This window comes from Budorcas taxicolor, chromosome 7 (assembly GCF_023091745.1).
Source record: "Budorcas taxicolor isolate Tak-1 chromosome 7, Takin1.1, whole genome shotgun sequence".
Taxonomy (NCBI): domain Eukaryota; kingdom Metazoa; phylum Chordata; class Mammalia; order Artiodactyla; family Bovidae; genus Budorcas; species Budorcas taxicolor.
Window position 1 is genome coordinate 22,152,945 of NC_068916.1, and position 24,731 is coordinate 22,177,675.

At 48.2% G+C, this 24,731-nt stretch overlaps 1 protein-coding gene across 1 annotated transcript in view; it reads right to left on the bottom strand.

Moving 5' to 3' along the window:
- The window catches only part of SLC22A4 (solute carrier family 22 member 4), a 41,682-nt gene extending 17,451 nt beyond the window's left edge, over positions 1–24,231 (bottom strand). The window contains exons 1-4 of the mRNA XM_052642713.1: positions 23,839–24,231; positions 9,342–9,445; positions 7,378–7,532; positions 82–253 (exon numbers count right to left, since the gene is read on the bottom strand). Of these exons, the coding sequence (XP_052498673.1) occupies positions 82–253; positions 7,378–7,532; positions 9,342–9,445; positions 23,839–24,231 (824 nt within the window). The remainder of the gene's footprint in view (positions 1–81; positions 254–7,377; positions 7,533–9,341; positions 9,446–23,838) is intronic.
- Between the last annotated feature and the right edge of the window lie 500 nt (positions 24,232–24,731).

Consider the following 24,731-nt stretch of genomic DNA (forward strand, 5'->3'; position numbering starts at 1 on the left):
CACGCCAAGGTCAGCACCAGGCTCTGGGCTCCAGGTTGCTGGCCTGCAGTAGGGGGCTGTCTGAGACAGAGCCACACTCACCACCACAGCGGGACACACAGCAGCCCCGGCACCGTCAGCGCCAGCAGCAGCATCCGCCAGTCTCTGATGAAGTAAGCAAACAGTGGCAGCAGCATGTAGCCAACTGCAAAAAATGTGCACACGCCTAACGTAGAGAAAATAACACGAACTGACTTGCCAAGAATTTCTGCTCCTGTTCAAAACAAGGGAGGAGTATTAGCATTTTAACTCACTTTAATATTGGCTTTTTTACATCATACCTGCTAGTTAGAGTTAAAAATATAACCACTTAGAAGAGGAAAGAGTTATTTGCCTCCTGGCCCAGAGCAGGAGAGGTCGGCATGGAGGAAGGTGGGGCATGACCCAAGACTTACCACTTCATAGAAGGATGAGTTTTCATGAGATTTTAAAAGGAGCTGTAGATTTTTTTTTTTAATGTTTCCTCATGTCATATGAATATCATGCTCAGCCCTAAGAGGTTACCTCTTCTGAGAATGCCACATTTCCAAAATAAAAGCCCCAGGGTGAGGAGCAGTGAGGGTGTCTCAGGAGGCGTGGGAGCTCTCCTGAGGGTGTGTGGCTCATGCGGCATTCAGCCTCTCCCACCATTCGCCACTGTAAGTAAGCAGATGTGGGTCTCTCGGAAACAGTGGAGAGTTCAGTTACTGAGCTGTGTTAGGACCCCCTTAGCTACCCTTGAGCCCTAAGAAATGATAAAGAGGATCCGGCTGGCTCTGGAGGTCCACAGAGCAGGGCCTCAGTGCCCAGGGCTGAGTTCCACTGAGGCCACACTGTGCCCAGGGATCAGCCCCAGGCAAACACAGTCCTTATAGCCCAGTGAAAGACAAGAAGTTGCTCTTCTGGCCTGGCAGGCGGCAGCCCTGGAGCTGGCTGCACATGGAGGGAACTCACAGAGCTTTCCCAGAACACCACAAAACCACCAGATGCTTGGCATCTGGCCCTGTTTTGGGAAAGTCTCCTGCCCTGCTCAGCGCCACAGTGGATGGCTCAGCCCCAGCTCTTCAAGAGATGTTGCTTGCTTCTTGGAGTGCTTGGTTTGAGACAAGGAGTCTGAGAACAGGCTCCTTCTGTTGTCACAAAACTCAGGCCCTTTCCACAGAGTTCACTCTTGGTCCTCTGCCCCAGGGTGGAGAGGTGGCCAATGGCAATAGCTCCATCTTTTGTTTGAGATCTGCCCACCACTACCGAGAAGTAGCCCAGAAAATACAAACAGATGATTTGAAGGTTATTCAGGCTTGGGTTTTAAGAAGGAGTTTCTTAGTTATGTTTATATGCCCTGAGCACAGGCTAAGGAATTAAGGACTAATTCCAGAGAAGCAGTAAAATGACCACTTCTGCTGGTTTCCCTTTCTCCCCTTTTCCATGTTCCTCTCCTCACCTCTCTTCTTCCTCACTCAGCATAACCGAAGATGTGTCTCAGTGCTTCTGTCTTGAACAGCCATTTCTAAAACCCAGACTGATAGAAATGGCCAGTGTTGTGTATCTCTCACATCTTGGACTTCGGACAATAGTTCAAACCACCCAGGGCATTTCTTAGCCTTTAAACTCATTTCCGGGAATACGGCCAGACTTCTTTCAGGATCGTGAGCGTTGTTCCCAGATCTTTTCTTACCTCAATAATGACCTTCCTGTCACTCCATAAGAAGACTCACCAGGCCATGGTTTCTAAACACTTTGGCTGTGATTATCATGATATGAGAATGAATAGTGCTTTATTCCTAAGCAGAGATTCAGAAGTGAAGCGGCAGAGGATGTGATTGTGGAAAAGAGAGAGTGCACAGGACCGAGTGAGAATCTTGTAGACTCATGAAGCCGAGGGAGCGCCCTCACACTTCCATGATCCTGATAAGAGAAGAGAAAGAAGTTACCCCACTGAATTTCTCGATAATATCCCTCTTTAAGCTTGGGTCTCAGGCCAGGACAGAGTTGCTCTAGCTTTGCAGAGTACCCATGGCGGACAGAAGCTTCATTAATCTACCCTTCTGCCCTTATGTGGAGCAACAGGGAGGGCACAAATCTGAATAGTTTCTTGGGAGCATGACTTCCTGCTCTCTGACTTTTGGAAAATTACCCTGCCTTGAGCATCATCATCATCATCTTCATAGTTAGTATTGTTTTGCGTAGGCACTTTGAGCCAGGTTCCAGACTGTTTACATATATTATCTCTTTGACTCTTCACAACAATCATATAACAACTAATGTTACTTCTGTTTTACATATCATCAGCTGAGACTTAAAGTGTTGAAGCAAATTGCCTAAATTCACACATACGCAATAAGTGGGACAGGCAGGATTTAAGCCTGATCAGTTTAATCTATGGATACAGTCCAAAAAAAAAACCACAATTACATGGGACCAAAGCCTTCGCCCTGTCAAGCTGTCCTTCGACTGAGTTCTAGTGGAGACATGTGTGGGAGATGGATGGGGCCATACCTGCATTTTAGAAGTTAGGATTTGCATTTCACCCACCTGGACTGGTCTTCAAACTAACTAGAGGCCAACCAGTCCCCTCAGAGACACTGGAAGAGGAGTCTTATTTCCTGCAGACTTTTCACTGCCAGCAGGTGTCACAAACTCCATGGGTTCAGCTGGCAGTGAGAGAGGTGACTGGTGACTTCTGGCTCTGCTCACTAGGGGCTTCCTGTCCTGACCTCCTTTACCCCTTAGGTGTTTGCTCCTAGAACAAAGCCTGCTTGGTCTCAATCTGGTTGGGCCTCTGAGTATCACTTGTGAGTGAGACTCTGACTTCTAAGCCAAAGAAGCACGTCTTGGCCAGGAGTGTTTGCCCACTGCCTGTCACCACCTCCAGAATCTGAGCACTCTCCCCGAGAGTGAGTGACTCAGAGCGGGCCAGGCTTACCGTCATGTTGCCCAGGGCCCTGCTATGGTAGTCAGCTCAGGAACCACTGGATCCCTTCCAGGTGGAGGCAGGATCTGCCCCTCCAAGAATGACTCGCAGAGGTCTGCAGACCCCAGCTCTAGAAACATGACTGTGGTGCAGTTGCCAGGAGACAGGGTAGGACCCAGGGTCCTCTATCAGCCATGTGCAGGGGCGGGGCCCCTTGATGCTCACTGGCTACTAGGGTGGCTTAGTCCTACTTCATGGAGTTACTATTATGAGGACTGAGATTAATGGAGGTAAGGAGCCTAGTCAGGTGTCCAGCATGCGGCAGATACTCGGGAATAGTTAACTCTTTTATCCCGGTCAAACAACTGAAATGTACCAGATGTCAGGGGAATGTTGGAAAACACAGTGCCTTTGACCAAGAGATCCAACAGAAGACAGCGAAAACCTCTCTTTGCTCCTGGAAAAGACTCAGAATTCTCATCAAAATAGCAGATATTTCCTTGTCCTCTTTCTTCTCTATAAACTTTCATGATCATTCTAGTTAAAAGGGACCTTTTTTAGACAAAAGACAGTTTATCTGTGCTCCCCCCACACTCCTAGACCCAAGGCCCACATTCTCTGTAACAGCTGCCCTGGCTGCCTCTGCCAACCAGATTTGAGCTCTTGGAGGACAGACAGCAGTGAGTCCTACCTCCTCCCCGTGGCCCCCAATTCTTCCCTCTCAGGGCAGGGCAAACAAGGTTTGCCAGCAAATCTCTGCATCTTATGTGTTTATATCCCATTTCTCTCTTGAAGTAGCTTATAATTTTAATAAAATAAAATAAGGGTGACATTATAGTAAAATACAAATGAAAAGCTATGTCCTAGAGAAAACAGCAAAAATATGCAACAGATCGCTTTGGAATATAGTCTGACATTTCCTTAAATAGTAAGACCTAAAATTCCCATATGATCTAGCAAGTCCGCTCCTAGGTTCACGCCCAGGAGAACTGAAAACATAGATCCACAAAAGACTTGGACTCAAATGCTGATAGCAATGTTCTTCAAATTGGTCAAAGAATGGTAACAACCCAGATGACTGTCACCTGATGAAGAGATGGCCAAAACGTGGTATCTGCACCCAGTGGAGTACTGAGTCATTCTGCAGCACAGACCAACTTTGGCAACAGTAAGTGAAGGAGTCAGTCACAAAGGCCACCTACTGAAAAATTTTGTTTATCAGAAATGTCCAGAATATAGATAAATCCATACAGACCGAAAGTAGATTAGTGGTTGCCAAGAGCTGGGGAAAGAAAAGAATGGGGGAAGTTAACTGCTAATAAGTTTCTTTTGTGAATGATGAAATGTTCAGGAGTTAAGTACTGTCGATGATTGTATGACTTTGTGAATATACTAATAACCACTGAATGTATACACCTTTAAAAGAGTTAATATTATGCTATGTAAACTCAGTTTTAAAACTTTTAAAAACTATGTGGCTAATAAAGGCTGCATAACAGCCTGAGCTTCCTGGTAGCCAAAGTTACAAAGGAAGATGCCATCAGTTATGTACTCATCAAAAGGAAGAAAACATGAAGACATCAGAGGAAGCAGCATTTTAAGTAGTTCAGCGTGCTGGAACAAATATTGTTAAGAGTGCTGGGAAAATAGTGAATGAATGAATCACTCAAGACAGGAGACAGTTAACTTAGCAAAATAAATTCAAGCAGCTAGTTATGAGAAATAAAGGAGGATGCCTCTAGTGTTTCACCCAGAGGCTTTGGACAGGTCAAGGGTGTTATTTCTGGGAAACAGTGGGAGATTGTGAGGGGAGAGCTGGAGTGTGGGTAGGGTCGGTGTGGGTAGGTCCTGAGTGGTCACTTGCTGCTGAGCCAGCATTGTTCTGGCAGCCTCTTCACTTTCAGGTGTATCCATGTTGTTTCCCTAAGAAGCACTGTTCCTTTCTTCCCCTTTCTTGTCTCCTGTGACTCTGGCAGGCTTTATAATTGTTAAAAAGCAGAGCAAGGAGAGAATCCATTTTTGTACTGTGTGGAGAGTGGGAGTAATTCAGTTTCCTGAGTTAATGCGAGAACTCCTAAAATGGCAGATTATCACCACAGCGTCTTGCCAACCCTTCCCTGGAGCCAGAGGGCGAATATGAAGGTGAAGGGCCAGACAGAACTCAGGCCAGATCCAAAGCTTAGGTTGCTTTTGGTTAAATGAAACGCACCATTTGGCTATTTCAGTTCTAGGACACCAGAGAGCGCTGCGGCGCTGCCAGGAGCCAGAGATGGCGCTGTACCTCCCATCCCCACCCTACTCCAGGCGCTCGCGAGGGCTTCTGGCTGCTCCAAGGGGCAGACTGACTTTCAGTGACACCGAAATGTTCAGGCCTGAGAATCCAGGACAAGGAGTTTCAAGCCAGCAGTTTCCTGTGGAACACAGTGGAGTAACACCGTAGCCAGGGAGGCCCCCAGAGCACCCTGCACAGCCGATGGAGAGCCTGCTACAGCCAGTGCCCGCCCGCTGATCGCTGGCTGTACATCTAGGCTCCGGCTGACCTTAGATCTCTTACTTTTCCCTTGGCCTTCCCACTCGTGTCAGCATAAGGGGCAGGGAGAGAAGTTGGTTGTAGTGACAGGGTCAGCTGGGCAGAGACTTCCCTGCAGGAAGCCTGGAGTGGGCTCTCCCGGCCTCATCCACTCGCACAGGGGAGGAGGCTCTGTGGCTTCAGAAGCACCCTGTGGCCCTGGAAAGGCAGGTCTGAGGGCTGCCGTTCAGCAGGCCCTGGGGAATCCCGTGCACGGCGCAGACACCGCCTGACTCCTGATCCCAAGGACAGGGCTTCTCTGGCTTCACTACAACCTCGTGCCCTTCCATTTCAGGTGATTCTTTAGGTTCTCCTAAAGGTGCTCTGCTCACTTCAGGCAGATCCCTCTGTTTAGTCTCTCGTATGTGCTGGCCCAAGCAAAGCTACTCATTGGGCTTTCCAGGTATGGGGTGGTCACCAAAAGGAAGATGGAGTCTGTGGGATTTAAACCATGAGAACAACAAACTCTGCTGTGTCCAAGAGCCCTGTGTCCTTGGGGTCATCTGGCACTAGGAGGTTGCAACTTCTGTCCTGGAGTTGTCCAGTCTCCAGTTCCCAGCACCACTGGCTGGCGGCTCTCCGTGTCCTCTCAACAAATCCTTCCCCCCCCCCGGCCCCGCTTCCCCCTGAAGAAAGGAGAGGGGTCCTCTCCTGCTGAAGAGGGTGCTTCTGCTGGGGCCGTGTGACTGCAGCATGCCCTCCCCACCTCCTTCTTCAGATGCCAAGGCTAGGCCTTTGGCAAGGAGCGCTTCACAAATGATTAAAGGAGTAGAATTTGAGCAGTTCCAAGTTGGCAATCTGACAGGGTGTACATATTCTCAACGAAGAGAACACAGGATCTTGAAAGCCAACGAGTCATCCAGAATCTTAAAACCTATCAGAATCATCTTACTAGATTCAGACTTCTGAGATAAGAATCATTAGACTTACGTTAAAGGGATGCTATTGGTAATCACACTGTGGCAATAGGGACAAACTGGGACAGCCAACAAGGAAATATGATCATACTAGAGGTTATAGGAATGAGTATCTATTGTTCCAGGGGTGGCCGCATTGCCCCTTCTCTCACCTGAGGAGGTGGCCTCAGAAAGCCTGCTGGGGACTCACTCCTGCAGATGACCCTTATCAACATGCCTGGAGCTCACCCTGCTGGCTCCTGGGAAAAGCTGCTGAAGGCCCTGGGGGCCTCCTCCTGACCTCTAGCTTGTGAGTCCCCCTCATGCGGCCTGATATTCCAGAAGCAAGGCTGCTGCTAGGAGATAGGACGGCTCCCAGCAATGAGGCTTGTCCTGTATGCAGCTGATATGTTCTGGGGGTGGGCTTTGACTTAGGGGTGAAGCCAGATCTGCCCAAAGATGGACAGCTGGCACCGGACTCCTGTCTGGCACGTGCCTCCTCCACCTGTGCACCAACCATCCTTAATCCCCCTGAGGGCCAGGCCCAGCTCAGGGGAGACCATTTAGCCGTGGCCCAGGCAGAAGTCTTGAGCCTTCATAGCTCAGATCAGATACATCCCTGGACTGTCTCTCCCTCAAGAATCCCTCTTCTGTGTCCCTCCCGAGCCCTGTGCTCCTGAAACGTGTCTCAGTTATCACTTGGTCAGCTCTTACTCACAGTCACATTTCAGGGCCAGCAAAGAGCTGGCTCCCTATGAGTGCCTGCCTTGCCTGTGACCTGTCAAAGACCCTGTGACCACAGCCTCCTCCCCGGCGCATATATCCCCGAAGCTGGTCGCATTTTGGAAGCACAGACCATGAATTACAGTGCTTCCTTCTGCGCTGAGTAAGAGTGCTCCCTGTGCCCTCTTCAGCGGCCCCCTCTTCCCAGGCTTCTCAGAGGACTGGAAGGAGGGGCCCTGCAGGTCAGAAGCCATTCCTACCTAGAATGAAGGCTACCACGTAGTTGGAGATCTGGCCCATGCCGACGATGACAAATAACACGGTGAACATCTCCCAGTTGATGGAAAAAATCTGCAGAAAGCTGAAGCCAGTCTGCACAGCCATGGTTGCGAAGAGGATGGTCTTTCTGCCAAATCTGTAGAGTATAGCACAACACAAGAAGTGGCCTGTGCAGATCACAGCAGCACCGAACTCAGGGCTTGGGGAAGCCCCAAGTCAGGCATCCCTGCAGACTGTTTTTCTCAGGGCTGTGACAGGCTTTTCTCCTATCACATCCTCCTAGGTTCTTCCTGGGTGAGGTCTCAGGCATCCTTCTGCCCAGGAGGTAAGTTTCTGAGATTCTGAGCCTCCTGTGGAGGCAGCATATCTCGAAATCACAGAGCAGCTTATGTCAGGACCACGTGGAAATTTGCTCTTTAGAATGAGTCGTAGGTAGAAGCTGCCATCACATTTCTGGAACATGCTGCTGCTGCTGCCGCTAAGTCGCTTCAGTCGTGTCCGACTCTGTGCAGCCCCATAGATGGCAGCCCACCGGGCTCCCCCATCCTTGGGATTCTCCAGGGAAGAATACTGGAGTGGGTTGCCATTTCCTTCTCCAATGCGTGAAAGTGAGAAGTGAAAGTGAAGTCCCTCAGTCGTGTCTGACTCTTAGCGACCCCATGGACTGCAGCCCACCAGGCTTCTCCATCCATGGGATTTTCCAGGCAAGAGTACTGGAGTGGGGTGCCATTGCCTTCTCCGTCTGGAACATGAGCACGGTACAAACTGAAGATACATCCAATGTCAACAACATGAGAATTCTGTCAACCTAGAGCCAAGAGTCCCTCTGTGTCAGTGGTCTCCAAACTAGGCTGTGCTTGGAATCAAGAGAGCTTAAAAAACTACTGTGATGGCCTTCTGAGATTCTTATTGTCTGGATGCAGACAGTTGGATGCAGTATGGGTATCAGGGCTTAAAGATATTATTTCCCAGGTGACTCTACTGTGTATCCCAAATTGGGAACCACTGCCCTGTGGAAAGTAGCTTCCAGCAACATCCATAAATGACACTACAGCTGGCTTAAGTCTTAACTTCATTTTCTGATAGTGTCCAGTAGCTCAAAGGGAACACAGGACATCTCCCATCTCATCTTCCATACTCGGGTCATCTCAGGCTTTTGGGTCGGGAGTCCCATTGGGCTTCATGACTAAGGGAGGGACAGCTATTCCTCTGGAAAGCCTTCCCCAACACTGCCATTGAGCACTCCCACCTTCCTGCTCTGGTCCCTACAGAACATTCAGGGGTCAGTGTGGTCACGTCTCCCCAAGCTGCGATGCTGTCTCCTCCCGACAGTGCACTCCAGGAGGACCTGAAGCAGCCTTAATCAGCTCTGCGGCCCCAGTGTCCAGCCAGGGGCCTGACCCACAGCAGAGGCAGGTGCACAGTTAAGGAGGGGTACTCACCATCTGGCTTTGCCTCTGGCTAATGGCTGGTTGTGGATAGATCACATGGCAACAAAAAACTGAGGGTGGGGTGAGGAGGCCGTGAGGCAGAAGTGTATATTTTTGAGGAGCTCAGATGGTAAAGAATCTGCCCACAATGTTGGAGACCCTGGTTCGATCCCTGCGTCGGGAAGATCCCCTGGAGTAAGAAAAGGCAACCCACTCTAGTATGCTTGCCTGGAGAATTCTGTGGACAGAAGAGCCTGGCAGGCTACAGTCACGAGGTCGCAAAGAGTTGGGCACAACTAAGCAACTAACAGTTGGTGATATAAGGGCCCCATTTTCCAGTGGTTCCCCACAAGGGGCTGAGCACAGAGGATACAGGATACATCATAGTTCCTCCTGTGACTCACTTGGTGGCCTATGGGGTCTCCCTTTCTCTGGTGAAAATACCCTAAATTCAGTCCAGCCCCAGGACAGGTAGTGTATTGACAATCACCTTTCCTTCCTCCCACCATTCTTACCTGTCTGATAGCTGCCCAGACACAAAGGAGCCGAGAAGCACGCCTACAAAGAACAGGGAAGTGGTAAGGGGCGTCTTCCAATCCTCCTCACACACCAGACTCCACTGCCAGGGAAAAACACAAAGTGTGAGCCCAGCCCTCCAGCAGGTCCAGCCCCTGCCCAGCTCCGAAGGCATATTAGTGTGGCAGCCAGGCAGGCTCTCCTCCCCTGTGCCAGGCTCACTACTGTGCAAAGGGCATAAGCTTCACAGTCCTGGGGTTGACTGCTGACTGTCAGTCACTGGGGCAAGTCACTGTCCTTCCTGAGGCTCACCTTCCTCTTCCGAAAGGAGGGGTGGTACCTCTGGCCCTGCTTACATTGTGTACTGAGAATTGAGCTGTGGCATGGCTTTGACTGGCAACCCCTCAACTGTGAAGTAGTATGAAGCAGAGGTGCCATTTCTGCTTCAGAAGGTACTGAAGCATGACCCTCTGGCATGGAGGAACCGTGTTCGAAATGCCTGCAGGGCAGGGTGGTGGGCATGGTCACTTGATCCAGGTAGAAAAGCTTCTTCTACCTGTTGAAAAATGCAAGTGGTCCCCAAACACTTGTGATTATATTTTCTGAGCAGAATCCTCCAGAGAACCCTGTGCTCCCTGGGCCATGCAACACTGTAGGCCATGCAACACCGTAGGCCATGCAACCCCGTAGACCATGCAACACCGTAGGCCATGCAACCCCATAGGCCATGCGTAGGGCTTGATCCGGAGCCCCACTGTGCTAGGGGTGGTGTTCCCGCCCCTCTTCAGTGCTTCTTATCTCCCCTCTACACTCCTCCACCCTCCTTTCCATGCAGCCCTCCCAGAAGTGTGGTCCCTCCCACTCCCCAGGGCCCATGGGCTGTTGTAGCTCTAACAAGTCCCTGCTTGTGGACCCACAAAATGAGACTTTCAGCTAGAGTTTGTTACCAGCTCTTGACTTAAGTCAATTCAGCATAATCTCAAGGGGAGTTTGCAAAAATTTCAAAATGTGTTCAGTGAGCTTTTGTGAATCAAAAAAGAAGCAGGTGGCAATTAAGTATTTTGGGATAATGGGCCAGGATTTCTGTGTGTGGTAAGATGATAAAGTCTATAGGAAAAATCCCCTGGCCCCCACCCAACCCCAGCCCGCCACTCAGCAGTGGTACTGTACCCATGACATTCCTAAGGCAGTTTGGTTCTTAATCCTTTCAACTTCCCTGACATAGATTTAAAAGTGAATTCACATATTTGTATCATGCCCCATTTGCAGCAGAGAGAGGTGGATATAAGGATACATACAAGAAAAATGTGTACAACAAAACGCTAAGGGAATCGTGACAAATGAAAATCTCAGAGGAGCAGGGGTTACAAAAATAACCAAGACTGACCTCTGGCTGTCCTGCCCAAGGGCCTGTCAGCTTGCCAGGGAAGCCCTGAAATCTGGCTTCGAATATCCCAGCAGCTTGGCTCTCAGGATCACAGTGTGCAGAGTAATAAACTCATTCTGCAGAAGCTCAGTTTGCCTGAGTACCGAGACCGAGGAGAAGCCTCTCCTCTATACTTCCTTCCACAAAGGGGCCACTCTGTTATGCTGACTATAATGTCCTTGAGCACACGCCATCCTGGAGACAACAGCACGATTCATGGGACCGCCTCACACTGTGCTCACAAAGCTGCTCGCAGGCGGGCTGCCCGAGCACAGCTCTGCAGAAGAAAAACCGACGTGAACCAGAAACTCTCTACCCCTCAGGCACAACTGAGGATATGTCTGAACCCACACCCAGAGGAAGGCTTCTTCAACTGGGGTACCTTGAATGGGCTTCAGGGGAAAAGGCACCAACTCTCCAAAACTGTATGGCCAGATTCACGTGCTCCGCCAGGCCACGAGTCAAGGGAGATATGTTCTTCTAAAAATCACAGATTGAAGCCCCAAAGCCTCATGGTGTGGTTCATAACCCATTAGGCAGAAGAGTAAACTTTGTTTCTGAGACTAGTGTTTGCCTGAAGTCAAAGCAAGTAAATGGGCAAGGCAAGCGAGATAACTACTTGGGCCTTAGAACTTTACCTCGTACCCATGTTCTGCTTTGGACAAGAACACCAAAGGCCAGATAAAATGAGTTTATTACATACCACCCCTACACTTCTTCAAGGAATGTGACATCAAGACTAGGGGCAGAAGACCTCCACCACAGCCGTTACCCTTGAACAGAACTAAGAAAATCCCAGGTTTGGTGGGGCTATTAAGTATTCATTATCAACCATCACCATTCCATCTGCAGCCAAGCAGGAAAGCTCTTCCCAAGATAACATGCTCTCCTTTGCGGTTTTAAAAACATTTTTCTATCAGGACGTTGCCTTTGGGCAGCATAGATAGGACTTAAGAGACAGAAAGGAAGGAGGACAGCTGTCAGATGGCAGGCCTTGCATGAGCAAAACAGTAAACAGAACTGGCTCCCTAAGTTTCAGGCCCAGTGTAACCAGAAAATATAGGACCCCTTGTTCAAAATGATTAAGAATTTCAAGATGTCAATAGCAGAGCATTAAAAATAAATGTGGGGCCCTAGGTGACTACAGGGATTGGTGCCCATCAAGCCGGCCCTGATGGTGAGTCAAGCCTGGTCTGTTTGGGGAATGCAGCAAGGAAAGGAATTGTGAACTGAGTTCTGAGAAAGGTGAGGCAGGGGCCAGCTTCCCATTGCTCTAGGTCCCCCTTCCCTCCCTGAAGAGGTGCCCCCGCAGCCATCAGCATCGCAGCACAGAAGGTGGCCGTGTGCACACAGCAGCACCTGCCCCAGGCCCGTGGGGGTGCTGTCTGTCTTTGGTAGAGAGCGCTGTCTGTCTCTGCTCACGTGTGGTAGAGGAGGGCAGCTGGACCTCATGCTACTTATGGTTGTTTCTAAGGCTGGGTTCCCTCTTGGGGAGTCATTGTACCCAAAGAGTCTCTTTGAAAGTTGCAAGAGGCCTGGTAACAGGATACAAAATTGGTGGATAAAATATTGGCTTCAGCTCACGGGCCTGGTGTTCCAATACATCAGCTGCCAGCCTATAGGGGGACCCTTTTCTCTATGGGGCCATTCTTGAGAAGGCCAGGCCCTGCCTGCCCCAGGCCCTTGGGCTTTTAGGGGTGTATCTTAGGGCCTCAATTGTCAGGTCCCAGGGAACTCCCTGTGGTTGACAATGACATGGCAGGACCAGTGGGAGACGGTCTTTTCCTTGATGAGATAGAAGTATCCTGTGGGTCTCCGCACACGTGTGTACACACATACAGACACAAACATACATACACAAGGTCAGCTTAGAGATGAATGGCTGATGGCCTGGTGAGAGGCTGCCTGGCATTGGCCTGGAGCTATGCCCTCAGGTCAAACACTACCATTTCTGAAACATAACCCACACTCCCACGTGCACTCTGGACAAAGAGTGGAACGTCCCACACTGTGCACGGTTGAGGCACTGGATATACTCTCATAGGATTACTGTGTCTGTCTCATCCTCCAGGTCTTAGACCAATATTCCCCATTTGACTGGGTCATGTAGCCTTAAAGAACAAAAAACCAGGTCCCAAGGGAATAGATGACATGAGGACACTTGACCTGGAAGAACACACATCTCATGCCCTCAACAGTAATAGCAGAAAGGACAAGTACAGTGTATGGATTGCTCACTGTGCGCCTTGCATCATTCAGGGGATCTCAAAGTTGCCATCTGAAAATAGGTATTCCCTTTATCCCCATTTTACAAATGAGCAAATGAAGGCACACAGCAGTGAAGTGACTAGCCCAAGTTCTGGTGGACTGGTAAAGCGAGGCGAAAGTCACTCAGTCATGTCCGACTCTTTGTCACCCCATGCACTGTATAGCCCATGGAATTCTCTAGGCCAGAATACTGGAGTGGGTAGCCTTTCCCTTCTCCCGGGGATCTTCCCAACCCAGGGATCGAACCCAGGTCTCCAGCATTGCAGGCAGACTCTTTACCAGCTGAGCCACAAGGGAAGGACTGGTAAAAGGAACTGCTTAATCATTTATTCAATAGGCATTGAGCACCTGCTCTGGGCCAGATTCTGAAGGGGCACAAAGCAGACGTGGTCACTGCCTCCATGAAGCTGAAGGTCAAGCTTGCTTTACAGGACAGATCAGGTGTGCACATGTGCACGCATGGGCCCAGCCATCCTGGGTGGGATGTTCTTGGCCATCGTGTCCTTGCTCTCCAGCAGGACAGGAAGAGAGGCACCTCCCTCCCTGTTCAACCTCCTCCAGATGGAGAGAGTTCTAAAACCTGAACACATTCATGTAATCATTTTAGTTAACTAAAGTGTACAAGGCTAGGCACGTGGCAGATGCTTGACAAATTGTTGATGAACAAATGTTGAACAGTTAGGAATAATGGAAAACTAGTTTGGTATCACACAGTCATTTGAAAATCACCCTCAACCTTGAACTCTGCAAGTAGCCAAAGTCTAGTAATTTTAGCCTTTACCAAAGCCATAAAGGGTCATAAAGATAAGAGTATCCCGGTGACTACATAGAACTGAGAACTCTGGAAGGCAGCTTGATGCTGAGCAAAGAGTACAGGCTGTCTTGGGTTCTGCCATTTCTGACTGTGAGACTTTGGGCCGCTCATTCACCCCTGTTAGCCTGCTTTCTCATCTTCAAAGAGGTGACAATAGTACTCCCTCCCAAAGCTGTTGTGAGCATTGGATGGGAAATGTAAGTAGAGTGTCTGACAGCGTCTGACACATTACAGACCTCGTGGAAGGGTAGTTCCCTTTCTTCTAATCTCATGCCTTTTATAAACAGCATTAATGAATAAGCAAAGCAGGTTGTACTTAAATCTGACTAGGCAGAAGAGAGTGTTAGAAACGAGAACTTTCTATTCAATGACTAAAAACCAGAAAAGTTTTCATCACAAGGTGTAAAATCCCTTTATAAATGAACTTCAATCTCAGAGACAGCTGTGAATGAAAAACTAGCAATAGTTCATTTAAGAAAGAATTTCTGTGTTCTCTTATTTTTCATTCTGTGAGGGACAAGAGGAAGTAGCAGTTAGTTAATAATAGCATATACCTCCATCCACAATTTCTTCTTTATAACTTAGTTGTAAACTTAAAGCTAGAAATATACTGACCATGGAGTGGTGGGGGGAAGTTTGCTATTTAATTCTTTTCATTTATGAAAAAGCAAGAGAGTTCCAGAAAAACATCTATTTCTGCTTTATGGACTATGCCAAAGCCTTTGATTGTGTGGATCACAGTAAACTGTGGAAAATTCTGAAAGAGATGGGAATAACAGACCACCTGACCTGCCTCTTGAGAAACCTGTTTGCAGGTCAGGAAGCAAGTTAGAACTGGACATGGAACAACAGACTGGTTCCAAATAGGAAAAGGAGTACGTCAAGGCTGTATATTGTCACCCTGCTTATTTAACTTCTATGCAGAGTACATCATGAGAAATGCTGGGCTGGAGGAAGCACAAGCTGGAATCAAGATTGCTGGGAGAAATATCAATAACCTCAGATATGCAGATGACACCACCCTTATGGCAGAAAGTGAAAAGGAACTAAAGAGCCTCTTGATGAAAGTGAAAGAAGAGAGTGAAAAAGTTGGCTTAAAGCTAACATTCAGAAAACGAAGATCATGGTATCCGGTCCCATCACTTCATGGCAGATAGATGGGGAAGCAGTGGAAACTGTGGCTGAGTTTATTTCTCTGGGCTCCAAAATCACTGCAGATGGCAACTGCAGCAATGAAATTAAAAGATGCTTACTCCTTGGAAAGAAAGTTATGACCAACTTTTAATATGACAGCATATTAAAAACCAGAGACATTGCCAACAAAGGTCCGTCTAGTCAAGGCTATGGTTTTTCCAGTGGTTGTGTATGGACATGAGAGTTGGACTATAAAGAAAGCTGAGCGCCGAAGAATTGATGCTTTTGAACTGTGGTGTTGGAGAAGACTCTTGAGAGTCCCTTGGACGGCAAGGAGATCCAACCAGTCCATCCTAAAGGAGATCAGTCCTGGGTGTTCATTGGAAGGACTGATGTTACGGCTGAAACTCCAATACTTTGGCCACCTAATGCGAAGAGCTGACTCACTGGGAAAGACCCTGTGCTGGGAAAGATTGAGGGCAGGAGGGGAAGGGGACGACAGAGGATGAGATGGCTGGATGGCATCACCGACTCAATGGACATGAGTTTGGGTGGACTCCAGGAGTCGGTGATGGACAGGGAGGCCTGGTGTGCTGTGGTTCATTGGGTCGCAAAGAGCTGGACACGACTGAGTGACTGAACTGAATTGATAAGAGCTTTATTGAGATATAATTTACATACCATAAAATTCATTCTTATGTGTATAATTCAGTGTATATGTGTATAATTCATTCGTAATTTACTATATTCACAGAGTTGTGCAATCATCAGTATTATCTAATTTTAGAACAGTTTCATCACCCCTGAAAGAAACCCCATGCCCATTAGCAGTCACTTCCAATTCTCTTTTCCCAGCCTTGGCAATCACTAACATACACTCAGTCTCTTTGGATTTGCCTATTTTGGGTGTTGGGTGAGCCGACATGGATTGTGAAAGAATTCACAGAAATATTAACAAGAAAAGAAAAGAGAGTTTTTATTTCCTTTCCAAGGGAGGAAAGGGCCAGATGCATAGAGTGGTTGCTGGCCCCCAGTGGTGGGGGTTTGAGTCTTTTATTGAGTTCAAAGGGCAAGGTGCAGGAAGGGGGTGGTGGGTTCATATATTTTCTGGTCCACAGTTGCATCTGGGCTAGCTGTGCTTCAATAGGCTGTGTTTTTTGTTTTTGTTTTTTTCTGAGAATCTGTAACTTGTCTTCAGTAATTTTCCAGTCCTTGGGTGTCTGAAAGAGACTTGATAGTGGCCCTTGACAGGGGCTACTCTATTTTGAACAATGTTAGATGGGTTTACACTGGACATTTAATATAAATGGAATAATACAATATGCAATCTTTTGTGACTGGCTTCTTTCAGGTAGCATGTTTTCAAGGTTCATCCATGTTGTTCTAAGTATCAGTACTTTGTTCAAGTACTAAGTATCAGTACTTTATTCCTTTTTATGGTTGAATAATATTCCACTGTTTGGCTATACCACCTTTTATTTAGCCATTTAGCAGTTGGTAGACATTTGAGTTGTTTCTACTTTTTGGCTATTATGAATAAAGCTGTTATAAACTTTTGTATACAAGATATTGCAAGGATATATGTTCTCATTTCTCTTGGGTATTTCTAAAGTGGCTGTATCATTGTATAAACCCAACAGTAATGAACAAATGTTTCAATTTTTCCATATTCCTATCAACGTATTGTATATCTTTTTAATTTTAACCATCCCAGGAGGTATTAAGCAGTATTTCATTATGGTTTTGACTTGATTGTGGTTGTGATTTTCCTAATGACTTAACGATATTGAATCTGTTTTGTGTTGAATCTGTAGATCAGTTTGGGGAGTTGCCATCTTGACAATATTACCTACTGCTTCATGAACAGAACATGAGATATCTTTTCATTTATTTAGATTTTCATTTCTTTCAAAGATGCTTTGTAGTTTTCAAAGAATAAGTTGTGGTTTAGAAAAATAATTATTCCTGAAGAACATTCTTTAGTATTTCTTGTAAGGTAGCACTGCTAGTCAAAAATTCTCTTATGTGTGTGTGTGTGAGAGAGAGAGAATATCTATTTCAGTTTTAAAAGATAGTTTTGCTCGTTACATTAATAAGATTTTTGGTTGATGTGCTTTTTCTTTTAGCAGTTTAAATATGTTATCCCCCTGGCTTTGGCCTCCTTTGTTTCTTTTTTAAAATGTATTTGCTTATGGCAGCACTGGGTCTTTCTTGCCTTGCACAGGCTTTCATAGTTGCAGCGAGTGGGGGTTACTCTTTAGTTGTGAAGCACAGGCTTCTCGCAGTGGCTTCTCTAGCTGTGGAGTGCAGGCTCTAGGGTGTGTGGGCTTCAGTAGTTGTGGTGCTTGGGCTTAGTTGCCCCTCAACATGTAGAATCTTCCTGGACCAAGGATCAAACCCGTGGACGCTGCATTGGCAGGCAGATTCTCAACCACCGGACCACCTGGGAAGTCCCCTCCTTTCTTTCTTATGACAAGTCAAATGTAAATCTTATTAGGGCTCCTTTGTATGTGTTCTATTTTTCTTACTGTTTTCAAAAATTTCCCTTGGTGTTTGATTTTAAGTAATCTTACCATGATTTGCCTGTGTGCAAAAATCTTTTTGTTTCTTCTTGGAATTGAGCCGCTGAACTGTGTAGATGAATGATTTTAATATTTGGTAAGTTTTCAGTCAGTATTTCTTTCGCTATCTTTTTTTCTCCTTCTTTCTTTCCTCTCCTTCTAGTGTTCCCTTAATGCATATTAGTCTGGTTAACAATGTTCCGCATTGCTTTAAGAACTTGTTCATTTTTCTTCACTCTTTTTTTTCCTGTTTTTTGGATTACATAATTTCTATTTCTCTGTCTTCAAATTTGCTGATTCTTTCTTCTGTCTATTCAGAGTTACTAGTAAGGCTCTCTAGTGAACTTTTAAATTTCAGCTACTGTTTATTTCAATTACAGAACCTTTATTTGATTCTTTTTTATATAACTTTCATTTTAATATCTTAATTGGTATTCTGTATTTGATGAGACACTGTCATTGTACCTTCTTTTACTTTCTAAGCATGAATTCCTTTAGTTCTTTGACAATACTTATAATGCTGCTTTTAAGTTTTTGTTAAATCTGACATCTAGGCCCTTTCGGGCAATTTCTGTTTCCTACTTTTTTCCTGAGTGTGGGTCATGTTTTCCTGTTTCTTTGTATGCCTTGTAATTTTTGGTTAAAAACTGGACATTTCAGAAAATACACTGTAGAAACTCTGAGCATTGAATTTTCTCCCCCACACCCCTTCTCACCCCGACACACACCAGGGGTACCTGTCTTTGTTTTTGTTTGCTTTTTTGTTTGTTTAATGACTTGGCTGGACTCTTATTAAAGACTATTTCCCCTGCAGTGTGAAGCCTCTGGTGTCGCTCTTCAGAGGACACAGCCTTAGGCATGTGTGCAGTCACCTTGGGAGAACAATGGATTTAGCAGGGCTCTTTTTGACTGTCTCTTTCCCCATTTTTTCTATTAAGCTGTCTCCCTCTGCTGATATCACACCTAGCTGTTGTTGTTCTGTCGCTAAGTCGTGTCCGACTCTTTGCAACCCCATGAACTGCAGCGTGCCAGGCCTCCCTGTCCTTCACTATCTCCCTGAGTTTGCTTAAACTTATGTCCACTGAGTCAGTGATGCCATCCAACCTAGCTGTCAGGCTCCACCAATTGCTATATCATTCCTTTAGTGTGCGCTGGGGCACAAAACATGCCACAGACTAGTTCAATTAAATTCAAGCCCCTTTAAAGGAGCAGTTTTGAGGCAAGTCTGTGAGGTTTGTTCTGACTCCAGGAGTGTTGCTCTGAGCTGTCTCGTTTTTCTGGTTCTCTCCGGTAATCTAGCTGCCCTATGGGTTAGCTTGTTGCTCTAATGGAGCTACCAGTCTCCTCATAATTGTTTACCACCACGATTTCTGTTGTTTTAAAGTGCATTCTCAGGCTTCAACTTCTGTACATCCTGTGTGAAATGAAGTTATTTCCTGTGGGGACAGCTTCAGAGCTCTCTATTGTTATGGACTTCTTCTCCTGGGGGAAAATATCTGAGCCCCTGCTCAGGCTGGGGTAAGGGAAAGTGCCCTCTGAGTTAGACACTGGTTGGAGGTGGTAGTATCCTTTTTGGCTTGCCTCTCTTGGCATGGAATCTCCACTCTACAACAAACTGGGATAAGGGCATCCAGGGCCCCCGTCTTGTCAGCCTGTGGACACTAGAGTAGAGGCGCCACTACAGGAGTATGGACTGAGTGGAGGATGGGATCCCCCAATCTCCTGGCTGCACTCACCAGGAATTAAGCCTCTGCACTTGGAGCTCAGAAGCTGGGAGGCTAACTCTTAAAAATCTCAGGATCCTTCTTCTCTTATATTAGATGTAAAGAAAAAGCACCCACAGGTGGAGAGGCATTGGTGAAGAGTTCTCTGGTCATCAGAGGTGGAGCCAAAGCCAAAGACCCAGGGAGTTTAAGTGGGATGGTAGGGATGGGAATGGAGGGGCCTGAGGGAAGAAGAAGGGGCACTCAGTCCTGTTTCCAGTCCTGTAAACACAGACCAGGCACCACCAGCCTTGGACTGTCTGTGTCAATTGTTGGGATATGTGAGTCAACAGAACCTTTCCCCAGAGGCTCTATTCTTTCTACTTCAAATGGAGATCCCTGCTATTTTATTTGTTTATATATTTTTTTGGACTCTAGAGACATGCTTAAAACTATACCAAGGCTTCAGATAACAAGGCAGGCCTGCATTAGCCTGGAAGAACCCACCTGCCAATGCAGGAGACATAAGAGACATGGGTTCGATCCCTGGGTCAGGAAGATCCCCTGGAGGAGGGCATGGCAACCCACTTCAGTATTCTTGCCTGGAGAATCCCATGGACAGAGGAGCCTGGCAGGCTGCACTCCATAGGGTCAAAAAGAGTCAGACACAACTGAACTAACAGCACACACAAACAGCCTGTCACAAAGAAGAAATTACAGTCCCTTCACGGGCCCAAGGCATTTACAGCTCCTCTGGCCAGCTCTGACAAGGCTTGTTTTGGTCAATATACCACCCTATCTCTTGGACAAAGTGTGAGGGCTCTGCTGCCCACCAGGAGAGATGGACAAAATCTTTATCCAGAAACTTGGCAGGAGGCTTGGGTGAAGCAGCCTCTGGACGAAGGGACATTCTGAGATCCTGGTGGCCTTTGTTAGAGGAACAGAACTTAGAGGCAACAGACAAACTGTCTGGCATGAGGCAGCTGATAAACAGGGAAGCAAATGCAGGCCACAGCTAGGAAAAGGCCCCCAGTCTCCTGTACTTGTTCTCTTTCTGCAGCACTGCCTGGAAATAAAAGTCTGTTGGTGTTGGCTGGAGGCTGAGGTTCCCACTTTATCCCCTTTGGAATCTGCCAGAGGGCAGGTCTGATATTCAGGCTGTCCTGACAACCAAGCTGCCAGTCTCACTCTAGCCAGCAGTATTCCAGGGCAGCCTGTAAGTCTGATGGAAAGAGAACAGCCTAAACCTGCTTCTTGCTCAAACTCTTCAGCTTTGGCGGAGGCTCAAAGGAGGTACATCCCTTTGAGCTGCCATATGGAGTGCCAAGTAGTTGTCAGATGCTAAGCTCATTCTGGTCTCCTTGTTCCCTCTCTCACTGCTCCTAGTGCCTCCCGTAAGCACCCTGTTAGCAAAGGATAAGGCTCCTTTGTTCCTATTTTATACCTTTGAGCTGTGGGTGGGGAATCAGTGTGTCCTATTTTGTTCAAGCCCTAATCCCAGGTCCTAAGAAAGATAGCACAAGGCTAGTGCCTCCAGAGGCCCAGGCCCTTTGGACATTCTGTCATGGTTAAGGGCATGAAAAGTGAAAGTGAAGTCGCTCAGTCGTGTCCGACTCTTTGCGACCCCATGGACTGTAGCCTACCGTGCTCCTCCATCCATGGAATTTTCCAGGCAAGAGTACTGGAGTGGGTTGCCATTTCCTTCTCCAGGGGATCTTCCCAACCCAGGGATTGAACCCGGGTCTCCTGCACGGGTTCCTAGAGGATGCTTCCAGCTGAAGGAGAGGATAGCAATGGACATGGTGGAGCAGCAGCCCTGCCTTAGGTCGCTGGTGGTCTGCCCCAGAAAGCTGCTCTTTACCAAACAAGCCCCGCCTCCTCCCCCCGCCCAGGGCCTCTGGAATGTGCGCCCTGGCTCAGAGATGACTGCCTAGCGTTCCCAGCCCATGGACTGAAGAAGGTCAAGTCTGCCTAATGATGTTCCATGGGAGAAGAAGGCACGTTTGAGGCAAAGGCCAGCCCATGCCTAGACTCTGGCCAGGAGCCAGACTCACCCCTAACGTTTGTCCAGTGGCCCTGCTCCTGAATCTAGGCCCCCTGGAGATCAGCACATTCTCTGCACTATTTTCGCAACGTTTCTCTAAATGAAAATTATTTCAAAATAAGGTTTTGTTTTTTCAAGTGATTCTTAGCTCTGAACAGGACAAATAAATTGCATTTCACAAATAGTCCTTGAGGAAGGAAATTACCTTATACACCTATATACCCAGACAGATGCACTCACACAGGTCCCAACTCAGATACCAGGTTCTCGCCTCCTGGCATCCCATGGAAAGTACTTGCATGGCAAAACATGCCCTCCTTTGGTCCCTGACTGACTTGTCTTCCCTGTGAAGGGTTCAGGGGGTCAGTTCAGGTGGGCTCCTCTGTCCCAGAGGATATGCCCATCAGGAGATCCCATACAGAGGTATACAGAAGAGACCATCTGAGGATGATCCCTCTGCCAGTGTGGGGCCAGAGGGGTGCAGAGAACTTGCTCAGGGTCCCCAACTTGCTCTTGTCAGGGAGACGAGGGCGTTTCTCCCCTGGCAGTGGATTCAGACCTGTGTCCTATTCTCTGGCCCTAGAATTCCACCCTGGGAAAGGGGCTCTGCCTTCAGCAAGTCTCATCACCCATTGTACTGGCTGAAACCTGGCCCTTAGAACAGCTCCCCAAGTGCCCCTGATGCCCAGCCAGAGATGACGAGGTCCTGCCCTTACCGCTCCTCATCCACCCACCCGTGATGCCCGTTTGCTGGTGCTAAGGGATGTTGCATAGCACATGATCTCACTGAATCCTCTCAACAACTCAGATAAGCTGGGCATTCTTATGATCCTCATTTTTAACAACTGTAATAAAATTCACACAACATAAAATGTACAATTTTTAAGTGTACAGTTCAGTAGTATTAAATATATTCACATTATTGTGCAATCAGTCTCCAGAACTCTTTTCAACTTGCAAAACAAAACTCTATATCTATTAAATAACACCCCATTTCCCTCCCCTCCCAGCCCCTGGCAACTACCATTCTACTTTCTGTTCCCATGAGTTTGACTACTCTTCATATAGTATGTAAGTGAAATCAAACAGTCTCTGTCTTTTTTTGTGACTAGCTTATTTCATTTGGCATAATATCTTCAAGGTTCATTCATGTTGTAGCATGTGTCAGAATTTCCTTCCTCTTTGAAGGCTGAATACTATTCCATTGTGTGTATATACCACATTTTATTTATCCATTTATCTGTTGCTGGATATTTGAGTTGCTTTTACCTTTTGTGAATAATACTGCCATAAACATGAATATGCAAATATTTGAAGGCTAGTGCTTACGGGTGGGGCCAGAACCAGTCTACCTATCTGACTCCAGAACTCTTTATCCCACCACCTCTCTAGGGAGAATCACCTACCCTACTCACTTTCATGCTTCTCTCCTCCTTCCTCCCAATGACTAGTGCTCCTTTGCTTTTTATTTTACTCACATACTACTTTTTATAGTACCCAAAAAGAAAGCAAGTAAGGGAAAAGCTGCTGAAAAAGGCAAATCCGGTTGTGTGTTTGTGAGTGTGTAATGTTGTGCATCCTCAGATGGGGAATGATGTATTTTCCCAGAGGCCCACTTGGGCCAAGTGTAACAGGGATAGCCACGGACTTGTAAACCAGCAGCTACCTACCCACCCCTCACATCCTGAGGTGAACAGAACTATTAAAGAAGGGGAAAGAGATAGGTGAACCCAGCTGTCGAGGAGGACTGCAGTTAGTAGGGCCAGCTCTAGCCCAGATGCTTACCGCACTTCCAGGAACTGGGATGAGCTGACCCCTACTTTTAGATGCCTCAGGATCCGACTGTGGGCAGAAGGCAGGTAAGCACTATGAGCCCCAGTTAGGGGATCAAAGCCAGAGAAGGCCCTGAGCTCTGTGCTTATACTGTCTCTGTGAGTCTGTCCCTTCATGAGTGCCTTGGAACCAGGGTTATATCTCCTCTAGTTCCCTCCTCTCCACCAGTATCAGGAGGCCTCCTGCTCCTTTGTGGAGAAATTAGAGCCTCAGGACAGGACCCAAGCCTTACCATAGTTGTATAGCAGATCAGGAGAGCCCCTGATGCTTCCAGAAGTCTGTGGCCAGGGAACAGACCAGACCTGCCCATGCCCTGCCCAGCAATAAGACTCTTTGTGTCTGCACATGGTCTCAGCAGCATCCCCACACCCCTTCTCACGCCTGTGGCAGGAACTGGACTCAGTCTGTATATCTGGGGAGCCTGGGGTTGATAGTCGAGGCTCTTGGGAAACAACCTCCTCTTGTGAAACTGCCAGAGAAAAAGGCAGTTAACAGCTGCCTCCCTTCTCAGTTCTTCATGCCCTCCCTACTAGACAAACTGACCAGGAATGATCCCAAGTGAGGCCTGCCCTCTTGGGCTGCACACCTGTGTTATAAGTATAACCCAGATGACTGCTAGCCAGGTCTGATGAGGAATTGGGGACGCTGAGGGAGGCACGGCTGGGGTGTCTCCAGGGGGACTGATGCAGATTAAGGGTCGCTCACACACCCACCTCGGTGACGATGGTGGACAGGTAGATATCCTGGCTAAATTCCCAGCCATCCAGGCAACCCTCCTGCTCCAGCTGCTCCAGGTCCACATCGCGCCCCGGCTCCAGCCCGAGCGCCGAGAAGTTGACGATTGTAGCCAGTCGGTAACGGCGGCAGCTCTGAGGCACCTCGCGGCCGTCCTGCAGCCGCATCGGGATACTGTGGTTGCGCCACGCGCTGCTCAGGTTCGCGGTGTCCGGCACCCAGCAGCGATGTTCCGGGGTCCCTGCCAGAAACACGACTGACATACCGTTGAAGCCGTTGGGGATGATGCTGGCGCTGAGCAGGAAGAAGATGAGGCGCTGGAAAGGCCCCCACTTGCCCAGGAAGGCGGTCACTTCGTCGTAATCCCGCATGCTGCCGCGGCTCTGCAGTGGGCAACGTGGGGTGATGAGAGCGCGTTCCCGGGACAGCGCCGCGCGGTGCAGGGCGTGGGCGTCACAGCGTTCTCGCCGACCCGGCAAGCTGAGGGACGGCGCGGCACGCGGTCGGGGCCTTTCCTGGGAAACGGGCTGCGGGCGTTAGAAGGTTGCTGGGAGCTGGACGCAAAGCTGGAAGCCACTTTCTGGAAGCAGAGACTCGGGACCACACGGCCAACCCGGCCGGGGCGGGGCGGGACGGGGCCGGGTGGAGCTCGGGGCGGGGCCCAGGAGGTCGGCGGGCCGCCGGCTTAGGAAAAAGAGGACTAGTTCCAGCGCCGCCCCTACCTTGCCCCTGCTCGCCCCGGCGCCCCCTAAGTGCTGAGCGCCCAGCCCCGGGCTGCCGGGCTGGGCAGCGTGTAAGGGCAGAGTCGAGGCCGCAGAGCAAGGGCTCTGAGAGGTCGGACCTCCCTGTCGCCGTCGCCTCAGGCCTCGCC